The sequence below is a fragment of the Kwoniella europaea genome, chromosome 1 (genome assembly GCF_036810445.1).
Source record: "Kwoniella europaea PYCC6329 chromosome 1, complete sequence".
Taxonomy (NCBI): Eukaryota; Fungi; Basidiomycota; class Tremellomycetes; order Tremellales; family Cryptococcaceae; genus Kwoniella; species Kwoniella europaea.
The window spans coordinates 12,067,990-12,094,471 of record NC_089487.1 but is presented as its reverse complement, the minus strand read 5'-3'; the positions used below and the strand labels follow the sequence as shown (position 1 = coordinate 12,094,471).

The 26,482-nt window shown below is 42.9% G+C and overlaps 9 protein-coding genes across 9 annotated transcripts; 5 read left to right on the top strand and 4 right to left on the bottom strand.

Moving 5' to 3' along the window:
- Positions 1–61: 61 nt before the first annotated feature.
- On the bottom strand, positions 62–3,059 carry V865_004597 (uncharacterized protein; the record flags this gene model as incomplete). The annotated part of the gene is made up of 10 exons (XM_066228376.1): positions 62–136; positions 220–534; positions 634–729; positions 830–967; positions 1,174–1,779; positions 1,868–2,098; positions 2,197–2,569; positions 2,642–2,805; positions 2,874–2,972; positions 3,027–3,059. The coding sequence occupies 10 exons, from the start codon at positions 3,057–3,059 to the stop codon at positions 62–64; spliced, it is 2,130 nt and encodes a 709-aa protein (XP_066084473.1).
- A 779-nt stretch (positions 3,060–3,838) lies between these two features.
- V865_004596 (uncharacterized protein) lies at positions 3,839–6,386 on the top strand (the record flags this gene model as incomplete). Its single annotated transcript, XM_066228375.1, has 10 exons — positions 3,839–4,089; positions 4,178–4,496; positions 4,572–4,646; positions 4,709–4,866; positions 4,932–5,147; positions 5,228–5,249; positions 5,319–5,407; positions 5,482–5,635; positions 5,822–6,086; positions 6,289–6,386. 10 exons carry the CDS (start codon positions 3,839–3,841, stop codon positions 6,384–6,386), a joined length of 1,647 nt encoding a protein of 548 aa, XP_066084472.1.
- Positions 6,387–6,992: 606 nt separating this feature from the next.
- Positions 6,993–9,013, bottom strand: V865_004595 (uncharacterized protein; the record flags this gene model as incomplete). Its single annotated transcript, XM_066228374.1, has 9 exons — positions 6,993–7,109; positions 7,172–7,261; positions 7,366–7,662; positions 7,797–7,916; positions 8,099–8,198; positions 8,270–8,381; positions 8,462–8,524; positions 8,675–8,690; positions 8,780–9,013. The coding sequence occupies 9 exons, from the start codon at positions 9,011–9,013 to the stop codon at positions 6,993–6,995; spliced, it is 1,149 nt and encodes a 382-aa protein (XP_066084471.1).
- Positions 9,014–10,415: 1,402 nt separating this feature from the next.
- Positions 10,416–11,073, top strand: V865_004594 (uncharacterized protein; the record flags this gene model as incomplete). The annotated part of the gene is made up of 2 exons (XM_066228373.1): positions 10,416–10,618; positions 10,749–11,073. The coding sequence occupies 2 exons, from the start codon at positions 10,416–10,418 to the stop codon at positions 11,071–11,073; spliced, it is 528 nt and encodes a 175-aa protein (XP_066084470.1).
- A 381-nt stretch (positions 11,074–11,454) lies between these two features.
- On the bottom strand, positions 11,455–12,396 carry V865_004593 (uncharacterized protein; the record flags this gene model as incomplete). The annotated part of the gene is made up of 3 exons (XM_066228372.1): positions 11,455–11,621; positions 11,697–11,959; positions 12,038–12,396. The coding sequence occupies 3 exons, from the start codon at positions 12,394–12,396 to the stop codon at positions 11,455–11,457; spliced, it is 789 nt and encodes a 262-aa protein (XP_066084469.1).
- A 479-nt stretch (positions 12,397–12,875) lies between these two features.
- On the top strand, positions 12,876–14,786 carry V865_004592 (uncharacterized protein; the record flags this gene model as incomplete). Its single annotated transcript, XM_066228371.1, has 7 exons — positions 12,876–13,326; positions 13,403–13,449; positions 13,517–13,545; positions 13,616–13,647; positions 13,726–13,971; positions 14,081–14,505; positions 14,625–14,786. The coding sequence occupies 7 exons, from the start codon at positions 12,876–12,878 to the stop codon at positions 14,784–14,786; spliced, it is 1,392 nt and encodes a 463-aa protein (XP_066084468.1).
- Positions 14,787–15,160: 374 nt separating this feature from the next.
- Positions 15,161–19,686, top strand: V865_004591 (uncharacterized protein; the record flags this gene model as incomplete). Its single annotated transcript, XM_066228370.1, has 12 exons — positions 15,161–15,467; positions 15,619–15,704; positions 15,770–15,901; positions 16,002–16,615; positions 16,683–16,885; positions 16,945–17,193; positions 17,264–17,838; positions 17,904–17,972; positions 18,038–18,777; positions 18,862–19,090; positions 19,201–19,548; positions 19,633–19,686. The coding sequence occupies 12 exons, from the start codon at positions 15,161–15,163 to the stop codon at positions 19,684–19,686; spliced, it is 3,606 nt and encodes a 1,201-aa protein (XP_066084467.1).
- A 453-nt stretch (positions 19,687–20,139) lies between these two features.
- Positions 20,140–22,461, top strand: V865_004590 (uncharacterized protein; the record flags this gene model as incomplete). The annotated part of the gene is made up of 6 exons (XM_066228369.1): positions 20,140–20,193; positions 20,367–20,845; positions 21,067–21,286; positions 21,381–21,497; positions 21,609–22,103; positions 22,174–22,461. 6 exons carry the CDS (start codon positions 20,140–20,142, stop codon positions 22,459–22,461), a joined length of 1,653 nt encoding a protein of 550 aa, XP_066084466.1.
- A 472-nt stretch (positions 22,462–22,933) lies between these two features.
- Positions 22,934–25,807, bottom strand: V865_004589 (uncharacterized protein; the record flags this gene model as incomplete). The annotated part of the gene is made up of 13 exons (XM_066228368.1): positions 22,934–22,981; positions 23,055–23,362; positions 23,439–23,568; positions 23,628–23,654; positions 23,716–23,798; positions 23,869–24,158; positions 24,321–24,681; positions 24,756–24,909; positions 24,976–25,037; positions 25,107–25,227; positions 25,306–25,419; positions 25,576–25,615; positions 25,689–25,807. The coding sequence occupies 13 exons, from the start codon at positions 25,805–25,807 to the stop codon at positions 22,934–22,936; spliced, it is 1,857 nt and encodes a 618-aa protein (XP_066084465.1).
- Positions 25,808–26,482: the final 675 nt, after the last annotated feature.

Below are 26,482 nucleotides of genomic sequence, written 5' to 3'. Positions count from 1 at the left end.
CCTATATCGAATGATATATAGCTACACCACCTTACGATACCCTTCCAGATGCAATCATTCACTAGATTTCACCCTCTTCTACATCATCTTTGTCTTTCCTGGAGTGAGTATGAGATGAAGAAGACATTCTTCGTCGCTACATCAAGTCAAGTGATTTGATTAGTTTATTCCCCTTGTCTATTACCACTCAAACCATGTGAACAGAACTAGATTACTCACCTTGCTTTCCCTCTCTTTATCTTTATCTTTAAGATCATCAGGACCGATCGATCCTCTCTTCCTATCTCTGTCTCTATCTCTATCTCGATGTTTATCTTTTCTATCTCTATCTTCTCTATCCCTATCCCTCTCTCGATCTTTTCTTGAAGATCTATCTTTATCTCTATCTTTCTCATCAATATCCATAGGTTCATCTCGATCTTTATCCTTGGAATTAGAGTAAGAATATTTTCGATCTTTCTCATACCTATCTCTATCGCGTTCACGATCACGAGTAGATCCAATATCAGAAGATTCGGCTTCTTTAAGTTTTTCCTATTGAACATTATCAATTTCCATGGCATCAGCATACAGCATCATCATCATCATCGTCATCATACGATCGATTTTTACGACTCTGGATCGCAAACTCACCTTTTGTCTCTTGATGAACTTTTCAAAAGCAACTTTACGATCTTCTTCGTCAACAACTTCCTTGAATTCAGGTAAATCCTTCATATGGGGTAATGCCTATTCCCGCCATTCCATCGAATTAGCCAACTATAATCACATCTCCTCGTTCACGAGCACAAGCCCGAGTACGAGTAAAGCAGATCAAAATCACACTTACCTCTTCATATGTCATCTCCAGGTCGATATGTCTACCTACTTTCTTCAACGCATATCTTAAATCGTCGATACGATGTCTTCGTTTTCTCTCGGCTCGACGGAGCTCATCTTCAGCGGATTGTTTGAGTTTACCGTGTATCTATGGTGTCAGAGAGATTGTCAGTATTTGGTGGAGTGAAGAAGAGACAAAGGCCAGAGACTGGGATATAGGTAGGAACGTAGGATGGAGCGAGGGCCAAGAGAAGGAGATTGGGGAGAACAATCACGATTAGGCAAAGGCGTCTAAGCAAGACAGTATTTTTGCCCTCGTTTTGTTAACAGTATCCAAAATAAAATATCACTAACCAAATCATATATATCCTTTCTCAGTTTCTCATCAAATTGATTGTCAATCTTCAATTCCCTAACCCATTCATCCAATTCTTCAAACGTCGTCTCCAGTTTGATCTCTTTACCATCCTTGTTCAAAGCTCTCACCAACTTCTGCGAAGCGGTTTCGAACTCCTCATTCAAATCATCTATATGATCCATAAACAAGTCTAACGGATTGGATCCCTGTAATCCTAGTAAATTCAAATATCGCTCATCATCTTTGATCTTCTTATAAACATCTTTGAATTTGCTTGATCTATTTAAATCTCCTTGTTCTTGCAATTGGTGTAAGAGGACTTTGAAATTTTCTCTGGCTTTTCTAGCCTTTCGGACATTTTCAATTTTCAATTTCTTACTTTCCTCCTCATGTTCAATTTCAAGTTGTCGAGCGTAGGTATCGTACACTTGGATCATATCGATAGTTTCAATTTTCTGAAGTTCTCTATCCGCCTTGAACTCCTCTGAAGAGACGATGAGGTCGTGGGCTTCTCTCCATCGAGTGGAGACGGATATGTCAAGAGTGCGAATGAGGTCTGAGAGGATATGGATATTACGATCTCGAGATTCCCTTTCGGCGGTCTAGAGGTAAAAGCAATCATCAGCCAAAGCTTGTTCCTTCTGATAATTCACAAGGCAGGATCAAGGTTTACACAGAACGGGCACTAACCTCCTCGATCCTCCTCAAATCATCAACGTATTCCTCCAAAATCATCGCCCTCTCATCATACTGAGCTTCACGCCAATATCGATTACTATTGAACATCTTTTCCGCAGTCTTCATAGTTGAATAACTCTTGATTTCGACACTGGAAGCAAACAGCTTATGGAAGATTGGTCGCAGTTTGGATATTCGAAGTTGTTTGGCTTGACGTCGGGAATCAAGGATAGTATTGATGTGCTATATACCATGGAAAAAAATGATCAGCCTATATCTTATACATTTTGTCTTCGCTATTTTGACATTGGAGTGAGGTACTGAATTAGTACAAAACTTGCCTTTTCAAAAGCACCCTTCTTCTCCGCCAAGGTATCCAAAGCCTTATACAGCGGGTCCATGATGATCTTTCTCATGGTCTGATCCCATGTCCACTGTTCGTTTATACCTTCCCTTTTGAGCAGGTAAATGAACGCTTCTTCCGCTTTGGCTCTGTCGGCGAACCCTCCAGGAGGCATGACGATGACTGGTAATGCAGGAACATTGGGAGTTTGTTGTGATTGCGGTTGGACTTGCGGAGTTTCTGAACCTCTTCTTGACGAGGGTGATTCGGTCGATGGAGGTGGGAGAGTACCGTAGGGTGCGATGGCATTGGCAGCTGCTTCTCTAAGTTCTCGGATATCTTCTGGCGTAGGTGATCTGGATCTTTCGGGACTGGTTATATATCATGAAACGTTAATCAGATAAGTTGACTCAATCATGAACAGATTGAGTATGGTATCTTACCTTGTCAGGCCCTGAGCCCTCCTTTCTTCCTCTCTATCGATCTTCGCTTTAAGCTCTTTCAACTCAGGTGGTAAATCCCATTTTGTCTCTTTGGTCACCGTGTTAACATAGTATGGTCGATCTTTGGAGGTATATTGTTTCCATTGCGTTTTAGCAAGTGCTTTCTATTTACAATCAATGGGAGACACATCAGCTGAGAAGAGCGTTTCCCAAGAAGATCCAGTCGACTAACCTCAAATGGGGTTTTCAGCTCATCAGGTTTCTCCCATACGCTCTGCTTGGTGGTAGCGTGAGACCAATATTTCCTTCCTTCCGAGTTGGTATACTCGCTCTGTGAACATGAATCAGTCAAAACTCAACAGATATGTATGAACAGTGCACCTACCCATTGCGACTTCTTGGCAGGAGAAGCAGGCATTTTGAGCTAATACCAATGTTCGTAGATCAAGGTTGACACTCTGATTGCGATGAAAGCACTCTTTATGTATCGAGGATATCAGCGACGAAATCTATCATCTCGAATCCCAGAGAAACATGTTAAACGGACTTACCACTCAACTCCGGATTGATCACTTGCCATAATCAGGCATGCTGGTGGAAGCCGCCGGTCATTGCTCTCGCGCCTAGTCTTAGCGCTTTGGACGAACAATCTGATTGGCTTAGCTCAAAGGAATGTGGGATTGCATATGTGTATGTATGTGGTCACAGGTAGATCAATAACCGGGTGAGCGGGATCACATCATCCTATCGATTCTCTTCTTCGGAATTAACGAATCAGCCAACCATCTCGCATATCATGACATACATTGACAAGCGGCTGTGAGGGGTGAGAAATGCAAACAGGTGAACTAGGCTAAAAAGCGGGTGGTTATTCCGGAGCTACGTGGTGCACAGGAGTCTATCGATGTGGAGGTTCAATAGGATATGATGGGGAAGTGTGTGGTGATACAACATCGGACCGGTACAAAGATGTTACCGAGTAACGAGAGGTATGTTGAATGGTATATCATTCCCCCTTGTTGCATAATCACCCCTCCCTCTTTCCCTCTATATCCACTTGACTTTTCTTCTTTCTGCTTCTGCTTCGGTGTCCGTGTACTTGCATACTCCCTCCCCTGCCTTGTACGACATCCTATCACCTAACCCCCTGGCACCTGATCTTTTCTTACTTTACATACATATATATACCTGCTCAAGATGATCTCCCCAGCTCGAGTTACTTCCATCTTGCGATCAGCACCTCGTTGTATCAACCAAAACGTCTCTTTACAATCTACTTCTTCTTACGTTAGAAACAGATCAATCAGATTCTTCAACTCAATGTCCGATCCTACTTTCACCCACGAGTTCAACCACTCTGCCTTCAAAGGTAAAGTAGAGGTCCCAACTGGTCTTTACATTAACGGTAAATGGTCAAAATCCTTGGACAAGAACGCCAAGACCATCGAGTGAGTATCGTTTCTCTTTTTCTTTCGTCTTCACGTCCCGGATTCAAGTCCCTTTTATGTAGATGACTGACGAGAGTGTTCTTTTCAGCATTTACAACCCATCCACTGGAGAAGTCCTCACTTCCATACCAGAAGGAAGACAAGCCGATGTTGACGAAGCTGTCAAACAAGCCCACGTAGCCTTCAACACCACTTGGGGTCTTCACGCTCCCGGTTTCAAGAGAGGTGAACTTTTGATCAAGATCGCCGAATTGATAGAAAGAGATCTCGACATCCTCGCTTCTCTTGAGGCATTGGACAACGGAAAGACCTTTACTGCTGCCAAGGCTTTCGACGTAACTGAATCCGCTAGAGTGTTCAGATACTACGGTGGTTGGGCTGACAAGATCCACGGTAAAGTCATTGAGGTGAGTAGAATATCCCTTACATTCCGTGTGGGTTCGAGTAAGAACGCTCAGAGCTGACGAGATGCTTCCACTTAGACCACCGAAGCTAAACTTGCTTACACCCGACACGAACCCGTTGGTGTCTGTGGTCAAATCATCCCATGGAACTTCGTATGTCTCCTTCATTCGCTTCCCGACGATCCGATTGAGCTGACGTGTTCTATCAACTATAGCCTCTTTACATGTTCTCTTGGAAAATCGCTCCTGCCATCGCAGCCGGTTGTACCGTCGTCATCAAGCCTTCTGAACTTACTCCCTTGACCGCTCTTTACATGACCAAGCTCTTCGAGGAAGCTGGTGTACCTCCCGGTGTCATCAACGTTGTTGTCGGGTGAGCAAAAACTGATGTTAAATCAATCGCTCAATTTGCTAACACCATTGATTATATTCACGTAGATATGGTAACACTGTCGGATCAGCTCTTGCTGCTCACCCAGACGTTGACAAGGTCGCTTTCACTGGTTCTACCCCTGTCGGTCGATTGGTCATGGAAGAAGCTTCCAAATCCAACATTAAGAAAGTATCTCTCGAGCTCGGTGGTAAGGGTTCGAACATCATCTTCGAGGATGCAGACTTCGAGGAAGCTGTCAAATACGCCGCTCAAGGTATCTTGTGAGTTTTCAGGCATATCGTAGCTTTCCGGATCTATTCGGATCTACCGCTTATCAGATCAATCTAATTTTCCATTCTAGCTTCAACCACGGTCAAACTTGTGTAAGTCTGATCCGTTTCCGAGATAGGACTATGAAACCGGTAACTGATCTCCGAACCAATATGATATAGTGTGCCGGTTCCAGAATCTACGTGCAGAAATCAATCTACGAGAAGTTTGTCAAGGCTTTCAAGGAGGCTACCTCAAGACTCAAGGTTGGGTAAGTGTTTTTGACCACTTCTTCATTAATCTTCACAGAAGTAAGAATACTTGTTGAGACATTCGTGTTCATAGTGACCCATTCGAGCCTACCACCTACCAAGGGCCTCAAGTCTCTCAACTGCAATATGAACGAATTATGAAATACGTCCAACACGGTAGAGATGAAGGTGCTACCGTTATCTGTGGTGGTCAGAGACATGGTGATGCCGGTTATTTCATCCAACCGGTAAGTGCGAGGTTCTATTTAACCGAAACCCACCCCAATAGGAACAAGCCCTCTTAGTCCAGTCTCTGTAATCTCCCTATCAAACCTATTTCCCATCGATCGCTCCATTGCAATACATATGTGTATGACAGCTTCCCTGAGGATGAGTGGCTAATACGAACGTAATTTTTCTTGCTTGACTTGTAGACTGTATTTGGTGACGTCAAACCTGACATGAAGATCGTCAGGGAAGAAATCTTCGGTCCCGTCGTGGTTGTTTCACCTTTTGAGAAAGAGGACGAAGTGATCGAATCTGCCAATGACTCGGTTTACGGTTTGGCTTCAGCTGTATTCACTCAGGATATCTCGAGAGCCACGAGAGTAGCCGCCAACCTCAAGGCCGGTACGATCTGGATCAACTGTTACAATGAGTTGCACCCTCAAATCCCATTCGGTGGTTTCAAACAATCTGGTGAGTTTTCCTCACATTCATCTTCGTGCTGTGTTTCTTTCTTCACCGTGTTCGTCCCTGTCCTATCTTCGGTGATACCATCACATTACCGCCGGTGTCGGTGTCGGTGTCGGCAAGTCCGGACCGTGTGGCGTGGGAGCGTATCTAGGGTCATAGATAATACTAGTTCATCAATTTGCTGACAAATGTTTTGTGTAATTAGGTCTCGGTCGTGAATTGGGTGAATACGCTTTGGAGAATTACACCGAGATCAAAGCTGTTCAAATCAACGTCAGTGGTAAATGTGGTATCCCCCTTTAGAAAAGTGGATAAGCGAGAGGCGAGATCGAGATAGGATCAGTCAGATGCAGATGCCTTTGATCTCTTTATGTATATGAGGTTATTCTTCACGTTGTTTCTGAGTGTGTTTTTTTTTGCGTTTTGAATTGGATGGGAGAAGGGAGAATAGGAAGCAGAAGAAGTAAAAAATATACTTATGATCATGCATCGATTGATTATGATTGCTCTGAGGTTCTGACGTTCTGACGTTCTGATAATTGGCAAGTTATCTGAATGCGTTCGTATTGGGAGAAGTCATCAATCGTTATTCATCAAATGGGACTATGAGATAAAAACAAGAACAAGATTACTGGAAGGAATTGAGATTGTGATCAGAAGGAAAGCTTGGTTTGATGAGTATAAATAAGTATATTAATGATTATGTATTATAGGTTAAGAGCAAAAAATCATCAAATAACGATGAGTGAAAGTAAGTTGCAGTAAAGTAAGATAAAGTAACTATGCAAATTGAGTGAGGGAAGAAAGAGATAGAGAAAATTGTCCAATTGGTTTGATATGAGTATCAATCAGAAACGATTGAATATATATACAACGAGATTTATGAAACATTTCGATAGAAGCTAAATATTAAATGGTAGTGGTGTGAGGAGGTTTGGATAGACCTAATGATATTTCCGGTAAGTGAATATCAAAAGTACCACCTTCACGTTCTAGATATTCTGTCTCTTCTCTCGCGAGACGTTGCTGCAATCGACAAAATGAAATCAGCCGAGTTGGAAAAGCATGATATGCGGGATCTCACTCACATGATAGAACCAATAGTATCTGGGATTCAGGAATGGTAAGATGTATGATTGGATGGTAGGTTTGAGAGCTTTCACTCTATCCGTTTCGATCTACAGATCAATCGAAGCGAAGGATATAAGCATAATAATCCAACACTTTGGTTGAATGATTGTTGATTCAGAGGCGGGGTGATATAACAAAAACTCAAACTCACCTCTTTCCTTATACTTCTCCATAAATCCGGTTTATCACTTATTACACTTTTCACACCCCATCTCCCACATTGTCTCATCTCCTCTTCGCTATTCACCGTCCAAGCACAAATGGATTTACCCTTTGCTGCACATTCTGCACGGAACCGAGCTCCGTCAGAAGATGCGAGGGTCTCGTACAGTATGGAAAATCCATGGCAGTTGTCGAAAAAGTATTTACGACATTGAGGGAGTGACATGGAGATGGCGTATCGGGGTAGATAAGGGAGAATCGTACATGCAGGAGTGATGAATTTGGGCTATGTATTGGTGAATCAGCAAGACCATCATAAATCAACCAACTGATCCCTGTTAAGACGTGAGATTGTACATTGACCAATAGTTTCTTGGACAATTAATGTTATTGTTACACGTAGAATAAACTCAAACTCACATGCCATATACCCAAGATCAACCTAGGTGCCAACCTATTCTGCCAATCTTCATATCCTTGTACGACATCTTTGATCAATCCGAACAATTTAACAGGATCATTCTCGACTTTGCAATCGATCTGTTCAAAAAGAGAAAAAAATGGGCCCGAGTGGTGGGCCCAATAAAGGTTAGCTGTGTTTTCTGTCTACTGCTAAAGCTGAAAGAGGCGTTTTGCTTCTGTTTGTTTCGTCGCGAAGACGACTGCTTGATGGTGTGAATGACAAAAGGATGGGTGATAAAAAGAGATGATACGATACTGACATTCAATTTGACATTGATATTTTCAGGTTGTAAGAGGATATCTAAAACTTCGGTGAATCTGGGGATAGGTTGATGAGGTGCTTTCTTAGTTCGAACGTGTCTAAGTGTGTTTGTATCAATGGATTGCTCCTCCTATGAGATCGCAGTTGAGTGTATATGCGAGATACTCACTCTAAGACACCATTCCATGGCTGTTTATGTATCAACCCTTCACCGTCGGTAGTTCGATGTAACTCTGGATCGTGAAATAGGACAAGCACGTTATCCGCTGTGATGTGAATGTCTTTGGGATATCATGCAGTCAGCATGTTGTTGTCGTGATAAACGAGGGGTCAAGCGAGCTAGTGAAATGGCAATACTCACCCGTCTCAATACCATCTGCACCGGCTTTACAAGCCTCTACAAAGGATGCTTTCGTATTCTCGGCTGTGGTTGTAAACGAAGAAAGAGAAGGATACAAGGTAAGCACGTGTGAAGATTCGCAAAGGTTGATGGGTTGAAAGGATGGATATGTCAGACTCCGACATCATGGTGATGATCATCTCATTTTTATCATCAAGTGGCACAATCACTCACGAAAACTTGCTGAAGCCTGTACAGTAGTATATCACATGAATTATTATCAGCTACCATCACCTTGTTTTACGATCGGAAATGCCAGACGGATGAACTCCAACCCACCCCTCTATGACCCCAACATTCGGGTATATTCCATCCATCCCCTCCAGCTTGAGATTGGAGTTTATCGAACGGGTTCTCAAGTTCGAACTCTGATACGGCGGGAGATTGAAGGACGGTTGAGAATGCCGGCGAAGGTCCAGCGGAATTGGAAGGTGAGAGTGCGGGAGTAGGTAAAGTGGATTCGGGTCGGGATGTGGGTATCATACCGTTCGTTGGTTTATCGATATCTGACATTGTATAAGCTATGTATGATTTCAATGAGGTTGATATTGATTTTGATTGTGGGCAAAAACCAAGAATAAAGAGGTATTTATACCTTATCGTATATGGCAGCAAGCACTGAGCTGAGCTGAGCTGAGTCGTAAATTCGATTTCGAATCGGAGAATAACAAATGTGCGTTATTGTTGTTATGTCGTTATGTCGATGGGATGAATGGATCACCCCGTGGAGGTAAGAAGTAGAAGGAACGTGCGTGTTGAAGCAATAGGTTGAAACGTGATAGATATCCCGAGGATAAACAGTGCGTGGCTCTTTGATGATCGTAAAGGATCTAATGAAGATAAAATGAAAGGACCTCTTCTTTGTCTTGTTTATATATATCTGGTCAAGGTATATTGGATATGAGTGACCGGATCAGTCGGATGATCAAATTATCTTTTGGGGTAGACAAGGCTGGCTTGTGCTTGACTCGAGTGGGAAGATGCGTTGTAATCGGATCACGAGGGGTTATGCTTGTACGCAGATCGTCTAGTCACGAGTGAAAGAGAAGATGGAAAGTCTATATTGTCTATGTTTAAGAAAGAAAGATCTATCGGACGGGAAAGCAATAATAAGTGAAGCAAACAAACAATGATCAACTGAATGAATTGAACGAAATGAACTTTGTACTCGAGTAGGTAATCTTAGGTAGAAGCAGATTTTACCGGAATCTCGAGAGTGTGGAGTGGGAAACCCATAGATGGAATTTCAGGGTGGAATTTGCGGTTGGAGACACTGTATCGGTTACGTACTATTTACCACTTCTACCTGTACTTGGAACTTTAATCTTCGCGTTGTTTTGGTAACAGTATGTACTGCACTGTCAACAACACCTTGATAATGTATGATGGCGTAAAATCAATAAAAAGATCTACAGATAATCCACCCCATGAGCGACATGTAACCTACAACCCCGCAATGCACGGATCTCCCATTTTAGCTTAATTGGCTTGGAGGCGGTGTGAAGTGTTGATTTGATGGGACCTTTATTTGGATCTCGACTCGACTCCACTGATGAGCTGAGCTTTGTCGATCATCTCGTCCCATTTCTTCCCCACATCAATGATGACTTCGGAATATCGGATGGATGAGCCGGTGTAGAACCGATGATGTGTACTCATGATTCGACGCATACATACATGTACACAAATGTACCATCCTCCTCGTACGCAAGATAACAATAAACATGTCGATATGGTGTGTATCCCCAATTACAGTCTAGAAGAATGATATCTAATCTCGTGTTTCTGCTTCTACCCGTCAGAGAGAGGTGGCGACTAATAAAGATGCATATACTAACATGATAATAACACTGATACGATACACACTACTCATTGATTGATGGATATCTTACTATACTGACTTATCATACTCGAGATGTCATCAACTACCACCTCGCGAACATTCATATTCACCCCACCACCCGATGGCGCACCCGTAGGATGGGTACCGTCCAATGCAGATGATACCTCTACAGGAGGGGGAGGAGGGTTAAGTAAGACCGTATTGGCTATAGTGTTGACTATAAGTGGAGTGGTGGGATTTTGGTTGATAGCTATGATTTACTGGATTTATTCAATGTGAGTGGATGCGTCTATAGATATCATCGTTAAACAATCTATTGGTATCTCTGTCAAATAACAATATTTGTTATATAACAGAAGGCAAACTTACTGATAGTTTATGATGATGTGGGTTCATTATCAAAAGACGTAAATTGAATAAGACCAAATTACTCGCTCAACATTCAACCGAAGGTCGTCGACAAACTTGGATAGATTCTACCAATATCCCTTCACCTCCTATCTCACCTATGACACATACTTTTGGAATTGGTATTGGTCGAATGATGAATGACACAAAGTCGGCACAATCGTCTAGTAGTACAAGTAGTGGAGATAGTAGTGATCATAGAAAATCTATTACCTCGACTGTTGTAGGGTCGGAATACTCCACTAAGAGCTCAGAGGGGGGAAAGAAGGGGATATTGAAGACCGAGAATAGAGAGAAAGAGAAAGAGAAACGTAGGTATTGATCTCCATTTGACATCTGCTTCTTCACCAATATGATTTGATTTGATTCGATTCGATCATGAACGAATGATGGATTGATTGATTCGTTTCTCTCGTCTTTCGGGCAGGTAACAACTCAACAACAAATGTTAAAATCGTCAATCATGATCGTAATGACGATACTCAGGTTTGAGATGTCTGATCTTGTCTCTGCGGAAGTGTTAGATTTGTATCTAGGAATGATTGTAAATGTACTTGTTGTATATATCCTGGACTAATAACGAATGATATGATAATCGTGTATGACAGGTACCGTTTGGGACGTATGAAAGAACAGCAATTTACATACATTTCATATTGAACAAGTACACGTACAACATGAAACATTAAACATGATACCCAATTCACGCGACATTGGTCAAGGCAGGTGGTGGCATTGATAATTTCTCTTTTTCCTTCTTAGTCAATTCATCTACTTTGGCTTTTCCCTTTGGATCGGACTTGGCGGTCGATGCAGTAGTAGCAGGAATGGTGGCAGTAGATGATTTCTTCTTTTTCTTGAGTAACATCGCTATTGAAGATAACATCAATCAGTACTAAGTTCGCATGACTATAATCATAAAGTGACAATGCAGTTAAAACTCACCCTTCGAAACTGCATTTCTAACACTTTCGTTGATCTCCCTACTCTCCTCTAAAAACTTGTTATCTTCGAATTTGTATTTCTTAGCTGCCAACTCTTCCAAATTCACATCATCTACTTTCCTCTTCGAGCCCGACCCTTCTCCTTCTTCCGGACTGTCAGGTTGTGATATACCTAATTTACGTTCCAATGCTTCAAGTTTTGATTTTTCTTCTGCTTGAAGTTTGGCTCGAAGGGCTGGTGCAGATTCGAGTAATTCTGCTTGTCTACATGCACGGGGTATATATCAGTACTTCATCGTGTACCAGTAGAAGGTGATATAGATAGGCATTCGTTTGACTCACCTCTGAGCCTCTTTGATCGTACCTAATCTCCTTCCACTCAAATCCCTACAGGAATCCATGTTTGTTGCTTTACCAGTAGACATCCTTCCTCCCGCTGCTCTCAACTGACTTCCGAACCCTCCTTTTCCACCCAGCAGCCTCGCACAGACATGTATGTTGATTGGGTGATTTGTGTTCTCATTGTGCTGCAGTGATGAGATGGATGTAGAGGGGGATAAGATGGAAGAGGTCGTTCGTAGGTATACATTAGAATCGTTGGTGAATGGGATGGGTAAGTCGGATATGGTTGATTGAGGGGAGATGTGGAGGGTCTGAAGAGGAAGGGGAGAAGGGAGATGAAGATGGATTGTTTGGAGCATCTTGTTGGGTGTTTTGCTGTTCAGTGATTTCAATTCGGGTATTTTGGTAAGTGATGAGACTTGTATCGAGTGGATCTCTGTACTTTTGTCAAAGGTGAACCAAAGAACGAATGAATTCACAACGTTGAATAATCATATAGGTGGGTGGCAACAACAACATGCAAGCTGGTCCACACGGGAATAACGGTAATGTTGTGAATGTGGCACTCTGTACCATCGTCGTGGCACGTTCAGGGATATTTCAATATCTGGTAAGTCAAGGACGATGACCGGTGGTCTGTTGAATCCATCTTTTTTACAGGATAAGCGTTATATTCACCTGAATTCATCTGTATACTTGGTTATACCTGTCAGAACATCTAGCTAGATACGACAGAACCTCAGTGATCTGTCTTCCTCGGCCTGAATATTACCATCTCGAGGCGTTCTTTTATCTAGTCAATACTGTCCATCCTCAACCTCACCGGTCCTTACCCACAATGGAAGTTAACAAAGAAGAAGCTCTGCGATGTCTATCCATCTCCTCTCGACACCGAGCCAACTCCAACCTCCCCTCTGCATTGAAATTCGCTAGGAAGTCAGTAGCCTTGTATTCGACGGCAGAGGGAGAGGCAATGATCATAGCTATAGAAAGGGAGATAGAATCAGGTGGATCAGGTTCTGGTTCTGGGGCTTCTACACCGGCACCCGCACCGACACCTAACGGTACTTCCACCACAACTAGCAATGGGGATGCAGGAGGGAGTAAAGGGAAAGCTACTGGTGTAGAAGAACATATCACCTCGGCTCATACGAGACCTGGACATAGTACTAGTGCAAGTACGAATAAGGAAAGTACAGGAAGCAAAAAAAGTTATACGGCGAAACAATTAGAAGTAGTGAAAAGGGTTAAGAGCTGTAAACATCATGAATATTATGAAATCTTAAGTGGTGGGTTTCTCATCACTTAGAGGTTGGCTCTACACAGGGATTTACTGATTTGGCGTTCTTTTTTGGTTTTGGGTAGTTGAGAAAAGTTGTACGGAGAATGATGTCAAGAAAGCTTATAAGAAGGTATGTAAAGATATCAATTGGACTGTGTATGACGTTCAAACTGACTTGTATATGTGTGTGATGATAGCTCGCTCTGGCTTTACATCCAGATAAGAAGTACGTTTACGCCATTAGCTGTGTTCTTCAAAAAGAGTATCGCCCAGTCAGCTGATATTATCTGAAATAGTAATGCACCAGGAGCAGACGAAGCTTTCAAGAGTGAGTATCTCGAATTATCGGTCTCAACGATGCTCGTCTAGTATACGCTTGACTAATATCGCGTTACAACTTTGATAGTGGTCTCAAAGGCATTCCAAGTCTTATCCGATCCCGACCTCAAAGCTTCTTTCGACTCCAACCCATCGTATGACCCTACACAGCGTAATCCTGGAATGTCCGCTTCGTCAGGTATGCGTGGTTTCGGAGGTGGAGGGGGTGGGCCAGGAATGTATCAGACGGAAATCAATCCTGAAGATCTGTTTAATATGTTCTTTGGAGGTGGTGGCGGTGGGTTCGGTGGATCACCTTTCGGACAGGCTAATGGTACGTAATTAACTATCCATACCAATCAAAAACCATGGTGTACTTGGTGAAATGAGCGAATTGGCGGTATGATTTGGATCGGGCTTAGCTAAATTTCGGTTGATTACAGTATTCACATTTGGTGGACCTGGTGGATTCCAAGCTCATTACGGTGGTCGACCACGACGTCCTCAACCTCGTGGTCCAGCCACAGCGGGAGGTGCAAACGAGTCATCACCACTGGTAGCTTTATTACCTATCATCATCTTATTTGCTTTTGCCCTTCTTTCGATTATCCCATCGATATTCACTGGTACCTCCCAGCCTGATCCTGCATATGGATTCGAGCCATCGACAAGGTTGAATCTTAATAGGGAAACTTCTAATTGGAAAGTACCCTATTATGTGAATGGACAAGAATGGGAGAAATCAGAGATATACAGTTCTATACCGGATAGCAGGAAAGGTAAATCCAATGAAGGGTTGTATAGCTCGAAGTTGAGAGGGTTTGAGAGGGGGGTGGAGAATGTTTATGCTAGGAGATTACAGAATGAGGTGAGTCATGGTCGTTTATATCTTCATCTTGTCGAAGCTGGAGAAGAAAGAGGGTGATACAAATGATGTCGAGTATTGTGGCTTAGAAGAATGATGGCTGATGCGTCTGTTTTGTCCAGTGCCAATACTTCCTAGATCGCAAACAACAGCGCATCAACGAGAACTCGGGATTCTTCGGTATAGGAGCTAACACGGACAAGTTGAAAGAGATCAGATCACAGAAGAGTCCCGCTTGTGAGCAGTTGAGGAAATGGGGTTTGATCAGTCAAGGGGCGTGGTAAACACCGTCTCATTCAACTACCGGAGGTATCTTTACCCCTTTATAGATTTTTGGTCAGCTTCATAGTATATAGGACCTTGTCAACTTTGTAATTACTTAGCATTGAGCATTATATACATTCCCATTTGTCAATTTATATGGTATGCATCGGATTGTCGTTGAAATCAGGCTGACATCCAGTCCCATATGAGCCACGTGAGCTACCCCTTACCTACCTCCACTTAAGACCGTTGATATCAGGCACACAAAAATGAAAATGTTCAATCCCAAGTCGTGAATGAAAATGTTTTTTCAGCTTTGGGCCGAAATAAACTATCTGTTTCACTATCGTCAAGTCTCCCTCCAATCAACAGAAGAAGGAGAGACAAGCTCAAGATGGTGGCATCCTTCGACCCTCTCTCACCATCCTTCGCATCTTCCTCAGGAAGTGGTGTCGTCGACAAATCAACATTCAAGACGTTAACCAGAGAACGTCAATTCCGACATCCACCTACCACCTCATCCGACGTCCCCGCTTTGGACGAATTGGTCCAACCTCATATCCAGTCGTTCAATGCGTTGATTGAAGATGAGGGAAACAAAGGGCTATTACAACTGGGTGTAGAGGATATAGGAGAAAAAGTTGTTTTTGATGGGAAGGAATGGGATAATGATCCGACTGGTTTTGGAAGTAAGATAACATGTGAGTTTCACTTCTCCTCTTCCCTCTTTATTTGTATATAACCTTTGTGTAGACTATCTCTCACTGTGATTGTATGAGATCAATTTTTTTATATGTAATAGAGCTGTTAAATAGTACGAATCGTCAACTGACATCGACGAATTGTATATAGACCGTATCGACAGAGTAGCACTTTCGAAACCACTTGTACCGGAGAAGGACAAGCTGGCTATTGAACGACGTATCTTCCCTGCCGAGGTGAGTAAGAGTATATCTTGATTTTTGTTTCGATTGATATTCAGCTAATTGTCGATATTCTGTAGGCTCGAGAACGTCTTACCACTTATCGATCGCGATTGACTGTCAATATACGATGGACTGTCACGGGCCCTGATGGGGTTTCGAGGGAACATGAGGAGATCAAGGAATGTGGTTTGTTACCTATCATGACGAGAGTGAGTCGTATTTCTTCCGTCACATTCATATTGTGATGCGCAGCATTTGTCAAGCTGTAAGAGCTATGCTGATGGTGATATCGAAATATTGACTTTATAGTCAATCCGATGTAATCTTCAAAACCTTTCTGCAGAAGAGCTCATCTCACACGGCGAAGAATCCACTTCTTTTGGAGGATACTTTATCGTTAACGGAAATGAAAAGATCATCCGATACTTGATTCTACCCAGACGACATCATCCCCTCAACCTATATCGACCATCGTTCGCCAAACGAGGCGTATCCTATACACCTTATGGATGTCAGATCAGATGTGTCAGACCAGATCAATCGGCATGTACCAATACGATCCACTATCTCTCTAATGGAGGTGCTACGCTTAGATTCGCATGGAGGAAAGTCGAATATATGATTCCACTCATGTTGATCCTCAAAGCTCTTGTCAACGCATCCGATAAAGAGATTTTCGAAGGTCTCATTCAAGGTGAATATGATAACACCTTTTTGACCGATCGTGTAGAATTACTATTGAGAGGTCAAAAAACTTGGAACTTGCAAACTGGAGAACAATGTTTGGATTATTTGGGAGAGAAGTTTAGAGTCGTTCTGAGTTGTCCAGAAGATTGGAATAATATACAAGTTGGAAGTTTCCTGTTGTCAAAGGTTGTTTTGGTACATTTACCTAATCCAAGAGATAAATTCAGAATGCTAATGTGAGTAATCGAATCACACTCCTTCTACTTTCTCATGTGGGGCTTTCACTGATGATCCCACGTACAGCTTCATGCTTCGAAAACTTTATTCCCTCGTATCCGGTGCTACTTGCGCCGATAACCCTGATTCCCCACAGCATCACGAAGTCCTCTTACCCGGTTTCTTATACGGTATGATCATCAAGGAACGATTCGATGATTGTTTGAATGCTGTGAAATTGCAAATCCAACAGGATCTAAGACAGGGCAAAGCGAGAAGTTTCTCCGATCGTGAGTTGTCTTTCCACCTCACTATATATTCATATACTGATGCCGTACATTATTTAAAGCCAAATACTTCACATCCGTTCTTGCCAAGACCAACTGGGATATTGGAGCAAAATTATCGTACTTCTTAGCCACTGGAAATCTCGTCTCCCCCACTGGTTTAGATCTTCAACAAACTTCAGGTTATACCATTGTCGCTGAGAAGTTGAACTTCTACCGATACTTGTCACATTTCAGATGTATTCATCGAGGAGCTTTCTTTGCGGAACTCAAGACGACAGATGTCCGAAAGTTGAGACCGGAATCATGGGGTGAGTGGATCAGCTGGGTGTTTACCTGGAATGCTACAGCGAAGCTGACAACCCGTTTTCCTCTGAACAGGTTTCCTCTGTCCCGTACATACACCTGATGGTTCCCCCTGTGGTCTTTTGAACCACTTATCTCACACGTGTAAAATCGTTGTTGGTCAGCTCGACACCTCCCACATTCCAGCATTGCTCTCCGCACATGGTATGACTCAGATATTCGCTTCTTCCATTGACGGTCGACGAATGGTCTGTATCCAATTGGACGGACGAGTTATCGGATACGCCTCACCTCAAAAATCCAAACAGCTCGCCAACTTGTTGAGAAAATTGAAAACCGAAGGTAATTCAAAGGTACCGATCGATATCGAAATTGGTTATGTACCAGTAACGAAGGGAGGACAATATCCCGGATTGTACTTGTTCTCATCTCGAAGTCGAATGATGAGACCTGTAACGTACCTTGAAAATGGTAAATTAGATCATCTAGGTACTTTCGAACAAGTTTATATGGATGTGGCTATTACAAAGCAAGAGATTGAAAATGGAGTAACGACCCATTTGGAATTGGATCCTACGAGTATGTTATCGGTAATAGCGAATTTGACGCCGTTCTCGGATTTCAATCAGAGTCCTAGGAATATGTACCAGGTGGGTTCAGCTATCGATCATGTTATGGATGAGATGAAAGCTGATATCTCTTTCTGTGGATTTAGTGTCAGATGGGTAAACAATCTATGGGCACACCTTCTACTGCTCTGAACAAGCGAACCGACAATAAGATGGTAAGTTGAGTATAGTAATCGATCGCACCTATGCAAGTGTCGCTGACTCACTTTTATCGTTTCAGTACCGACTCCAATCTGGTCAAACACCTGTCGTCCGACCAGCTTTGCACAACCATTATGGATTCGATAATTTCCCCAACGGTACCAACGCTATCGTTGCTGTCATATCGTATACCGGATACGATATGGAAGACGCGATGATCTTGAACAAGTCGGCACACGAAAGAGGATTCGGTTATGGTACAGTTTACAAATCTGATATATTCGATTTGAAGGATTCTGTTGGTGCCAATCGAAATTCATCAAAACCTAGATTACATTTCGGTCTTGGAAGGGATATCAAAGATGAACATACATGTTTAGAATTCCTATCTCGTGATGGTTTACCAAGGATCGGGACTCGAATTAAATCTGGTGATCCCCTGGCAGGATACATAGATGATACGACTGGCAAAACGAAATTCCACAAATATAAAGGGGACGAAGTTGCATTCGTAGATGAAGTTAGATTGTTAGGATCTGATTCGGGTGATTCGGAATTACAAAAGATCCATATCAAGCTTAGAATACCTCGATCACCAGTAATTGGAGATAAGTTTTCATCAAGACATGGACAGAAAGGTGTATGTTCACAGAAATTCCCGACGATCGATATGCCTTTCAGCGAATCGGGCATGCAACCTGATGTGATCATCAACCCTCATGCTTTCCCTTCGAGAATGACTATTGGAATGTTCGTGGAGTCTTTGGCGGGTAAAGCGGGGGCTTTGCATGGTATCTGTCAGGATGCTACGCCTTTCAAGTGGGTACCAAGATTTTCTTCTCTTTCATTTGTTTACTATGAGTGACATGGCTGTTTGCTAATAATTTTGTTCTCATTTGGTAGATTCTCCGATTCGGATCGACCCGTAGACTACTTTGGTGAACAACTCAAAGCTGCCGGATATAATTATTACGGTAACGAACCTATGTATTCTGGTATAACGGGTGAAGAATTCCATGCGGACATTTATCTCGGTTTGGTCTATTACCAAAGGTTGAGACATATGGTAAACGATAAATTCCAAGTTAGGACGACTGGACCCGTTGATCCTTTGACTAGACAACCTGTCAAGGTGAGTTGAATGATCAAGGCCAGATCAAACCACTCAGCTCGTGTGGTATGGTATGGTATGTTCTGAAAATTGAATGATGCTGACGCGTTTTTTTTTCTTGTTTTCTGTAGGGTCGAAAACGAGCGGGTGGTATTCGATTCGGAGAAATGGAGAGAGATGCGTTAATAGCTCATGGAACTTCATTCTTATTACAAGATCGATTGATGAATTGTTCGGATTACTCTACAGCTTGGATCTGTCGATCATGTGGATCACTCACTTCGTTAGGATTCGAAGATACCGCTTCGAATGAAGGGATGAAAGAGTATTGTAGAATTTGTGATTCTCATTTACACCAACAGGATCAACAGGATCAAACGAAGAAAGAGTCTACGGGAACCGCTGTGGGGGTAAGGATGAAAGACGGTGTGAGGAAAGGAAAGATGGATGTGGTGGCTGTTCCATATGTGTTCAGATATGTAAGTTTCTCTTTCTCTGATCCACCTTCACGTCATCAATCAGAGTAGTAGAAGCTGATCATATGATGTTGGTGTTGATCATAGCTATGCGCCGAAATGGCTTGTATGGGTATCAGATTGAATGTGACGGTGACATAGTACTTTTAAGGAAGGTGGACAAGGTGGTTTTATTATCTTGGCGATTTTAGTCATATGCGTTCTCATACATATACCTCATTATGCATATTATACCTGCTTGGACATGCCTCTTGCACGGCTATGAATCACCTTATGGAAGCACAAGGCATGTGTCTATAGATCAAAGATTGAAAGAATGTTTAAAATTTTAACTTTGAGCTGAAACGATGCCTCCCCACGTGGTTTGGTGTTTGTTGTTTCGAGTTGAGATGGAACTGTTGAACTGCTTTGCTTCACTTGTTGCGTCTGTTCATCACCATTCCGCTTACTTCACGCGAATCACAATACCACTTGAAGGTCCAATCACTAGCCTTGGTCGACAGGATAGCTCCTCTCATACAAGAGGTGCATTGGTGCATAATCGAAAGGACTCTTCAACCAGCTAGCTATTCACCACTTTCCTCGATACCCAACATGGACTTTAACGCTTTGGGTAGTATATCTGGGAAATCCAGTATGAGGAGGAAGGTGAGTCCAGCTTCGACCCTTAACCTTGCTTGCTTCATTGTCTTTGCTGGAGATCATTTGCTTACGGTTGACTGATCATCATTGGTATCCAGCAGTCTAACGTATGTATCACCTCTCATAAAATCAGTCCAGATCAGACATGCCGAGCTAGCTGATGCTAATTGGATCAATAGTCTTTACTACAAGCATTCGGCAAATCATCTTCCTCATCCTCATCTTCTCGTCAATCTGCAATCCCTTTACCATCTTCTTCCACAAATCCTTATGCTGTAGGAGTCGGAGGGTCATTACCTGGTTCAGCCCAATCTACACCATTGACTTCAACTACAAGTACATTCAATCACGACGAAATATATTCGCCTTCATTTTCACCGGAATACCAAAACCATCCCCATTCTCATGCAGATACTGTCTCTCTAGCTTCTCGTACCACCGCATCGCATGGACCAGGATCTTATGGTTTAGGTGGAGGGTATCCCCATGGACATGGACATGGGGGAGGAGGAAGAAGTACAAGTGCGAATTACAGTATAAAAGAGAAGAATACCAATAACGAAAAAGGGGAAAGAAATATAAGGAGACCTGAAGATGTTTTTAGACTTGTAAGAGAACGGATTATCGGATGGAGTTATTTGGGGGAATGGTATCAAGGGTGAGTAGGATGTCACATCTCAATCAAGTGTACGTAGAAGGAAAGGGAGTGCGGGATCCGGCGACACTCATCGATTTGAGAGAGGAAGGAAGACGGGAGTATCTATGGATGACATCTACAATGTTGTTTGTCCTCATGGATATCATAACATCAAGGGGGACATCTGTCCTACTTCACGACTGAAAATATAATGATTCAAGCTAATTCTAACGATCACTCAGCGACACCCACTGGCTAAACACCGTTCGGATCCCCCGATCAACGTTAGAAAGCTCCATCGGACCTAAACAGCTAGAAAGTCGCGCTCGTAATTTCCACATTCTAGGTATATCGCTGAGCTTCTTATTCGATATACCATCAAGTAACGAATTCCTCAAAGCTTTGCTAAAGTTGTTGGATGAGTGGGAAACATTTAGTGATTCCGGAGGAGGGAAAGGTGTTGTGAGCGATTTTCCCACTTTCTACCATTCCTTCGATATTGGTGGATGTCAAGCGTTCTTAGACAGCGATGCTGATGTTTAATCTTATGATTCAGAAAAACCTTTTTCGAGGTCAGAGAAATAATCGGAAGGTCACTGCTGGCGGTACTGTCATGTCTGATTTCGCGAGTGGGATGGACAGTGCGGAGACGTACTTGCTAAATGTCAACATGGTACGTGTTCCCCAGTCACTCAAATACATCGCCATATCCATGGTTCCATTTCATCCTGTTCTTGGTATCTGGATCCTTCGTCTCAACAATTGACACTACCTCCCTTGATAGCCATTTATACCGGATTTCTACCAAACCCACTCAACACTCTGCTCGATCATCCGAGATATATACAAGAAACTCCTAGGCATGTTCCTACCCTCTCCCCCATCTGGCAACTTCATCCCTCCACCATTTACAAATTCTTCATTGTTACATCCATCTACTATAATACAATCTGCACCATTGGAAATACCCTTCGGTATGGGTAACTTGGGACCTACTCCCAAGTCGCCTGCAGCCAGTATAATCACAGCTACATTTGCGAATCAACAACCTCAAGTTACTAGTCCGACTTCCGAGGGAGGGCACGGACACGGTACGAGTTATTTCGGTGGGACCGCTCAACCTCATACACAGCAGTTCACTTCTCCCCCGCCTCTGGGCGATGCATTACAAATGTTCATTGCTGGAGAGTTACCTAGTGATAGGACGTTAGTGGGAGATGGTCAGAAATTGACACCCCAGATTGTAGATATGTTCTCAAAGGTCGATACCAAGTTCAAGGTGAGTCAAGCATGGGACTGTTTATCACATATCCAAGTACTGACACCGAGAGGTCTGGTTGTTGTTGTAGAAACAATTCTCTTTACTTCTTCGAGAAGGCGATACACTCGCACGTAAAGTCTTGGATGACGAATTGCAGATCATCCTTCAAAGTTTCAATCCAGGTTCGAAATCTATGAAATTCGATTTGAACGCTGCTGTCATTGGTTCAGGAAACGGTTGGATCAACAGTGCTTCGAACACTTCCAATAATAATAATGGATATATGCAGGGTACAGTCAGTGGGTATGGTGGATATAATGGTTTACAGGGGTTGATCGAAGAAGATAGGAAAGAAAGGGATTTTGGAACGATATGATACATTCCTACCAGATTTGATACTATTATCATTTTCAAGTGATTCCTTACCGTTCTGTCATTTTCCATTGCGCCATTGCAAGGAAAAGGATGCGAAGAGAGATTATAGAGGTTGCGTTACTTCTTGTATTAATCTGTTGTAGAATAGACTTATGAATGATATGATTAATGAGAGGAGGAATGACAGACATGCTCGTTGTGTCGCAGTGACAAGTAGTAACAAGAACATCATACATATCAGGCAGCCAACATCGTTTATGGTGCATAGTTTATGTAAAACTCATGCATGCTATAATAATATTTAAAGACCCTTGAAAGCAATCTACAAAAACCGAAGAACATTCCTATCCGAACATACGTCGATGAAATTGAGAGGGAAAAGAAGAAAGATCAGGTAGTCGAGTGACAAGAGTTATCTATAATGTCTATATTTTGAGGGAGATAGTATTGTACGTGATTTTGTATTTATGTGTTTAGTCGACAAGTTCGAGTGGTCTGTAAACTGCGTCCCACATTCGTGACTATTTGAAATGACAAACGATGTGATTTGATGATCAGCTGACATTCCCATTCTCATTCGAGAGAGACACTCACCCTGATGTATTCTTCAAGGGGTAATGGACCTTTTCCATTGACGACCTTGATGGTATTTTCATCTTTTGCATTACCGTCCTGTACCGCCTGCCTTACGACTGCAGCGGCAACATCAACTGAGACATTTCGAACGTCGGCCAAATCAGGTAAGAGGGAAGCTTCGGGGTTAGACAATGCTGGAGAGAGGGAAGCGAGCGAGTTAACTCCTGCCATTAACATTGAGTTTGAGATGGTGTTGGATCGAGCGAGGATAGCTCCGAGTCCTAGAGCAGGGTAAATTAAGGCGTTGTTGGTTTGAGCAACAGTATCTGCAAAGTAGAGTATGAATGAGCATACGACTACAACAGACTCCATGTGAAAAGAGTGTGGAGTGGTTCAACTCACATTGTTTACCATTGCCTAATTCGACAGGAGGGAATGGGGAACCAGTAGCTACCAAAGCTCGGTTCTCGGTCCAGTGGAGGGCATCTGCTGGATCGACTTCACAGAGGGCGGTAGGGTTGGACATCGGGAACTGTGAAAATTCGAAAATTAGCTAATTGGCTCACATCTATCGAATTGGGGAAGACTCACGATAATAGGCCTCTCGACGTGTTTACCCTAGAAGCGGTATGAATTAGGTTTATATCTTTACTATGCAATTTCAACCTATGAGACTCACCATCTCTCTGATGAGTTCTTCTGAGAAAGCTCGTGAGTGAGTTGAAGTACCAATCAATACAGTAGGTTTAACATTCTTGACGACTATGGTCGATACGGACACCTCAATCAGCATAAAAGTAGCGAGGATGGATCAGCGTTCATCCCCACTCACCATCCATTAACCAAGTGCCATCGTTATCCTCGCTCTTAGCCCAATGTTCAGTCTCCTCATCAGGTCTAGCATAAGGTAATTGAGCATGTCTCAAATTGTTACCCATACTCTCCACCAACAGTCCGTTCCTATCTACACACCAGAACCTTCTGCATGCTTCTTCCTCCGTGAGCCCTTCCAGAATCATAAGTCCATCTTTGATCTGTTCAGCAATACCCATACCTGCCGATCCGGCTCCGTAAATTACGATTCGCTGGTCTTTCAGACTTGCACCGGACACTTTGATGGCGCTGTATGTAGACGAGGGACAAGTGAAGGTGGGACATTATAGGAAGAACGCAGTGACGTATCAGAATTGGCAAATAATGGGATAGATGAGGAAGAAAGAGGAAAAATCATATTCATCAGTGCAATCCTGTTCTGTTTAAGTTAGAAAGGTTACAATCACTCACGCAATCAACGCAGCAAGCGCTACAGCACCAGTACCTTGAATATCATCATTGAACATTGGGATGTGCTTGTACTTCTCCATCAACCTGTAGGCATTGGCCATACCGAAATCTTCAAAGTGAATAATAGCATTGGGGAATAACTCTCTACAATTCTTGATGAACCTGTCAACGAATTGATCATAGTTCTTACCCCTAATTCTCGTACGTTTCCAACCCATATAGAGCGAGTCGGAGAACAAAGCGTGGTTGTCTGTACCGCAATCTAATACGACGGGGAGGATTCGATTGGGGTTTATACCTGCTCCTAAAGTGTATAGGGCGGCTTTGGATGTAGAGATGGTTATACCTCCTACACCTTGGTCTATAGTATCAAATACATAGTCAATCACATTGAAAACTCTAGAGAAATAAGATAAAGACGTAGTCCGAACTCACCTCCAATACCCAAAATAGCCTCTGCATCTGTAACTACCACCAAATCGATAGCATCATGAGGATTGTTTGAATCGTACGCTACGTCTGCGGTCCTGTTGACGTCCAGTAAATGACCTTCGAGTTGAGCTCGCATACCATCTTGGTTAGGGAAGGACTGTTGGTCGAAGACATATCAGTTCTGTTAGTTCTGGACGCTGCCAGGATAAACAGCTAAACGTACGATATAGCATCCAACAGGTCGTCTGAAAAGGTTGGAGTAGTTGGCGACAGCTTCAGCGGCACCTGTCATTCTATTATATCAGCTTTTGGCCTAGATATCTTGATCATCGCAGTTTGAAAGATATTGCTCACCAGGAGTATAGAGTACACCAAGCAATTCTTTCAAGTGGTCTTGCATGATTTTGTAGAACAGAACTTGATTCTGATCTCGAAGAGAAGCGAGGAAAGCATGTTTGAGGATCACAGAGGGTTGCTAATTTGGAAAACAAGTCAATGTCAGCATCTGCTTGATTCATCTGTACACAATATTTAAGGTATGTGTGGTGCTCACCTTGAGAAGCTGGTTGTAAGCTCTCAGAGCTTGTTTCTCAAGGGAATGCACATCATAAGGCAAGAATCCTTCTAATCCGAAAATTTGTCTTTCTTCTCTTGAGAATCCCGCACCCTGCATTGACGATATATATCAGTTCCGTTATTTCTGTTTTTAGTGGTTTACTATATAGATGTATTCTGACATACCTTGTTGAGCTATCATGGCAAAGAAGGAGGCTCATCTAGTCAGCGTCTTCAACTCAGATCAGAGCAAGAATATACAACTCACACGAGGGGTGTTGAGCAAAGCAGAACCCCGAAGATTGGTCCTGTAAGGAAATAAGACATCAATTAGCACCCACTTCACCCGGTAGACATGTCCTCTGATATAACCTGACTTACCTGATAGGCACCTGGTTCTTGTTGGCAGCTATTATAGTCCTATCCGCCAGACCTCGTGATTGAGGTCGGCTTGAAGGGGCAACCACTCTCGTTCGAGCGATTTTGGATGAGCTGGACATGGTATCAGCAATTCTTCCCATCATCCTGTCGTATCAGTCGAGATCTGAAGAGATTGGGGAGAAGATTTAGGCGAAGTGGAGGTATTTCTGTGGATTTGAAACGCGTTCAACTCACCTTCCTCTGATCATCTTGAATGTGTCTTTGACCTTGAGCAGATATTCCTTGAGTAGATGATTATCCATCAACACACAAACAATTATATTTGATGGATTGAACACTCGGGAGAGATCGCGTCCTTTTGGGGATGTTAGTCTAGTTCAATGTCCTACTCTCTTTTTTTTTCGTTTTCATCGAGGATGATGTTTTTTCGAATATCTGATTATGTTCTTAACGTCACTGACCAAAATTCGAAAATCACTGGCGATGGAACCCTGAATCCAGATCAAGTTGCCGCATCGGGGCGCAGTAGAAAGGCACCGCTCATATCCGATACTGACACCAAGCGGCCGAAGAGACAGGTTATCAGCTGCATGCATCGTGTAAGAAGCATTGTTGATTTCGATGCTAGGTCTGTACACTGTAGGTAGAGGTAAGGGTACTCGAGTGACGAGATGAATGTACTCGCGGACGATCTTCCGTTCTTGATGAAGGAGTATTTCGGATTCTGCCCCTATGTTCTTCATGCTCTCGGGGATATTCCGGGTATTCATCTTGAAAGCTTCCTTGGATTTGGC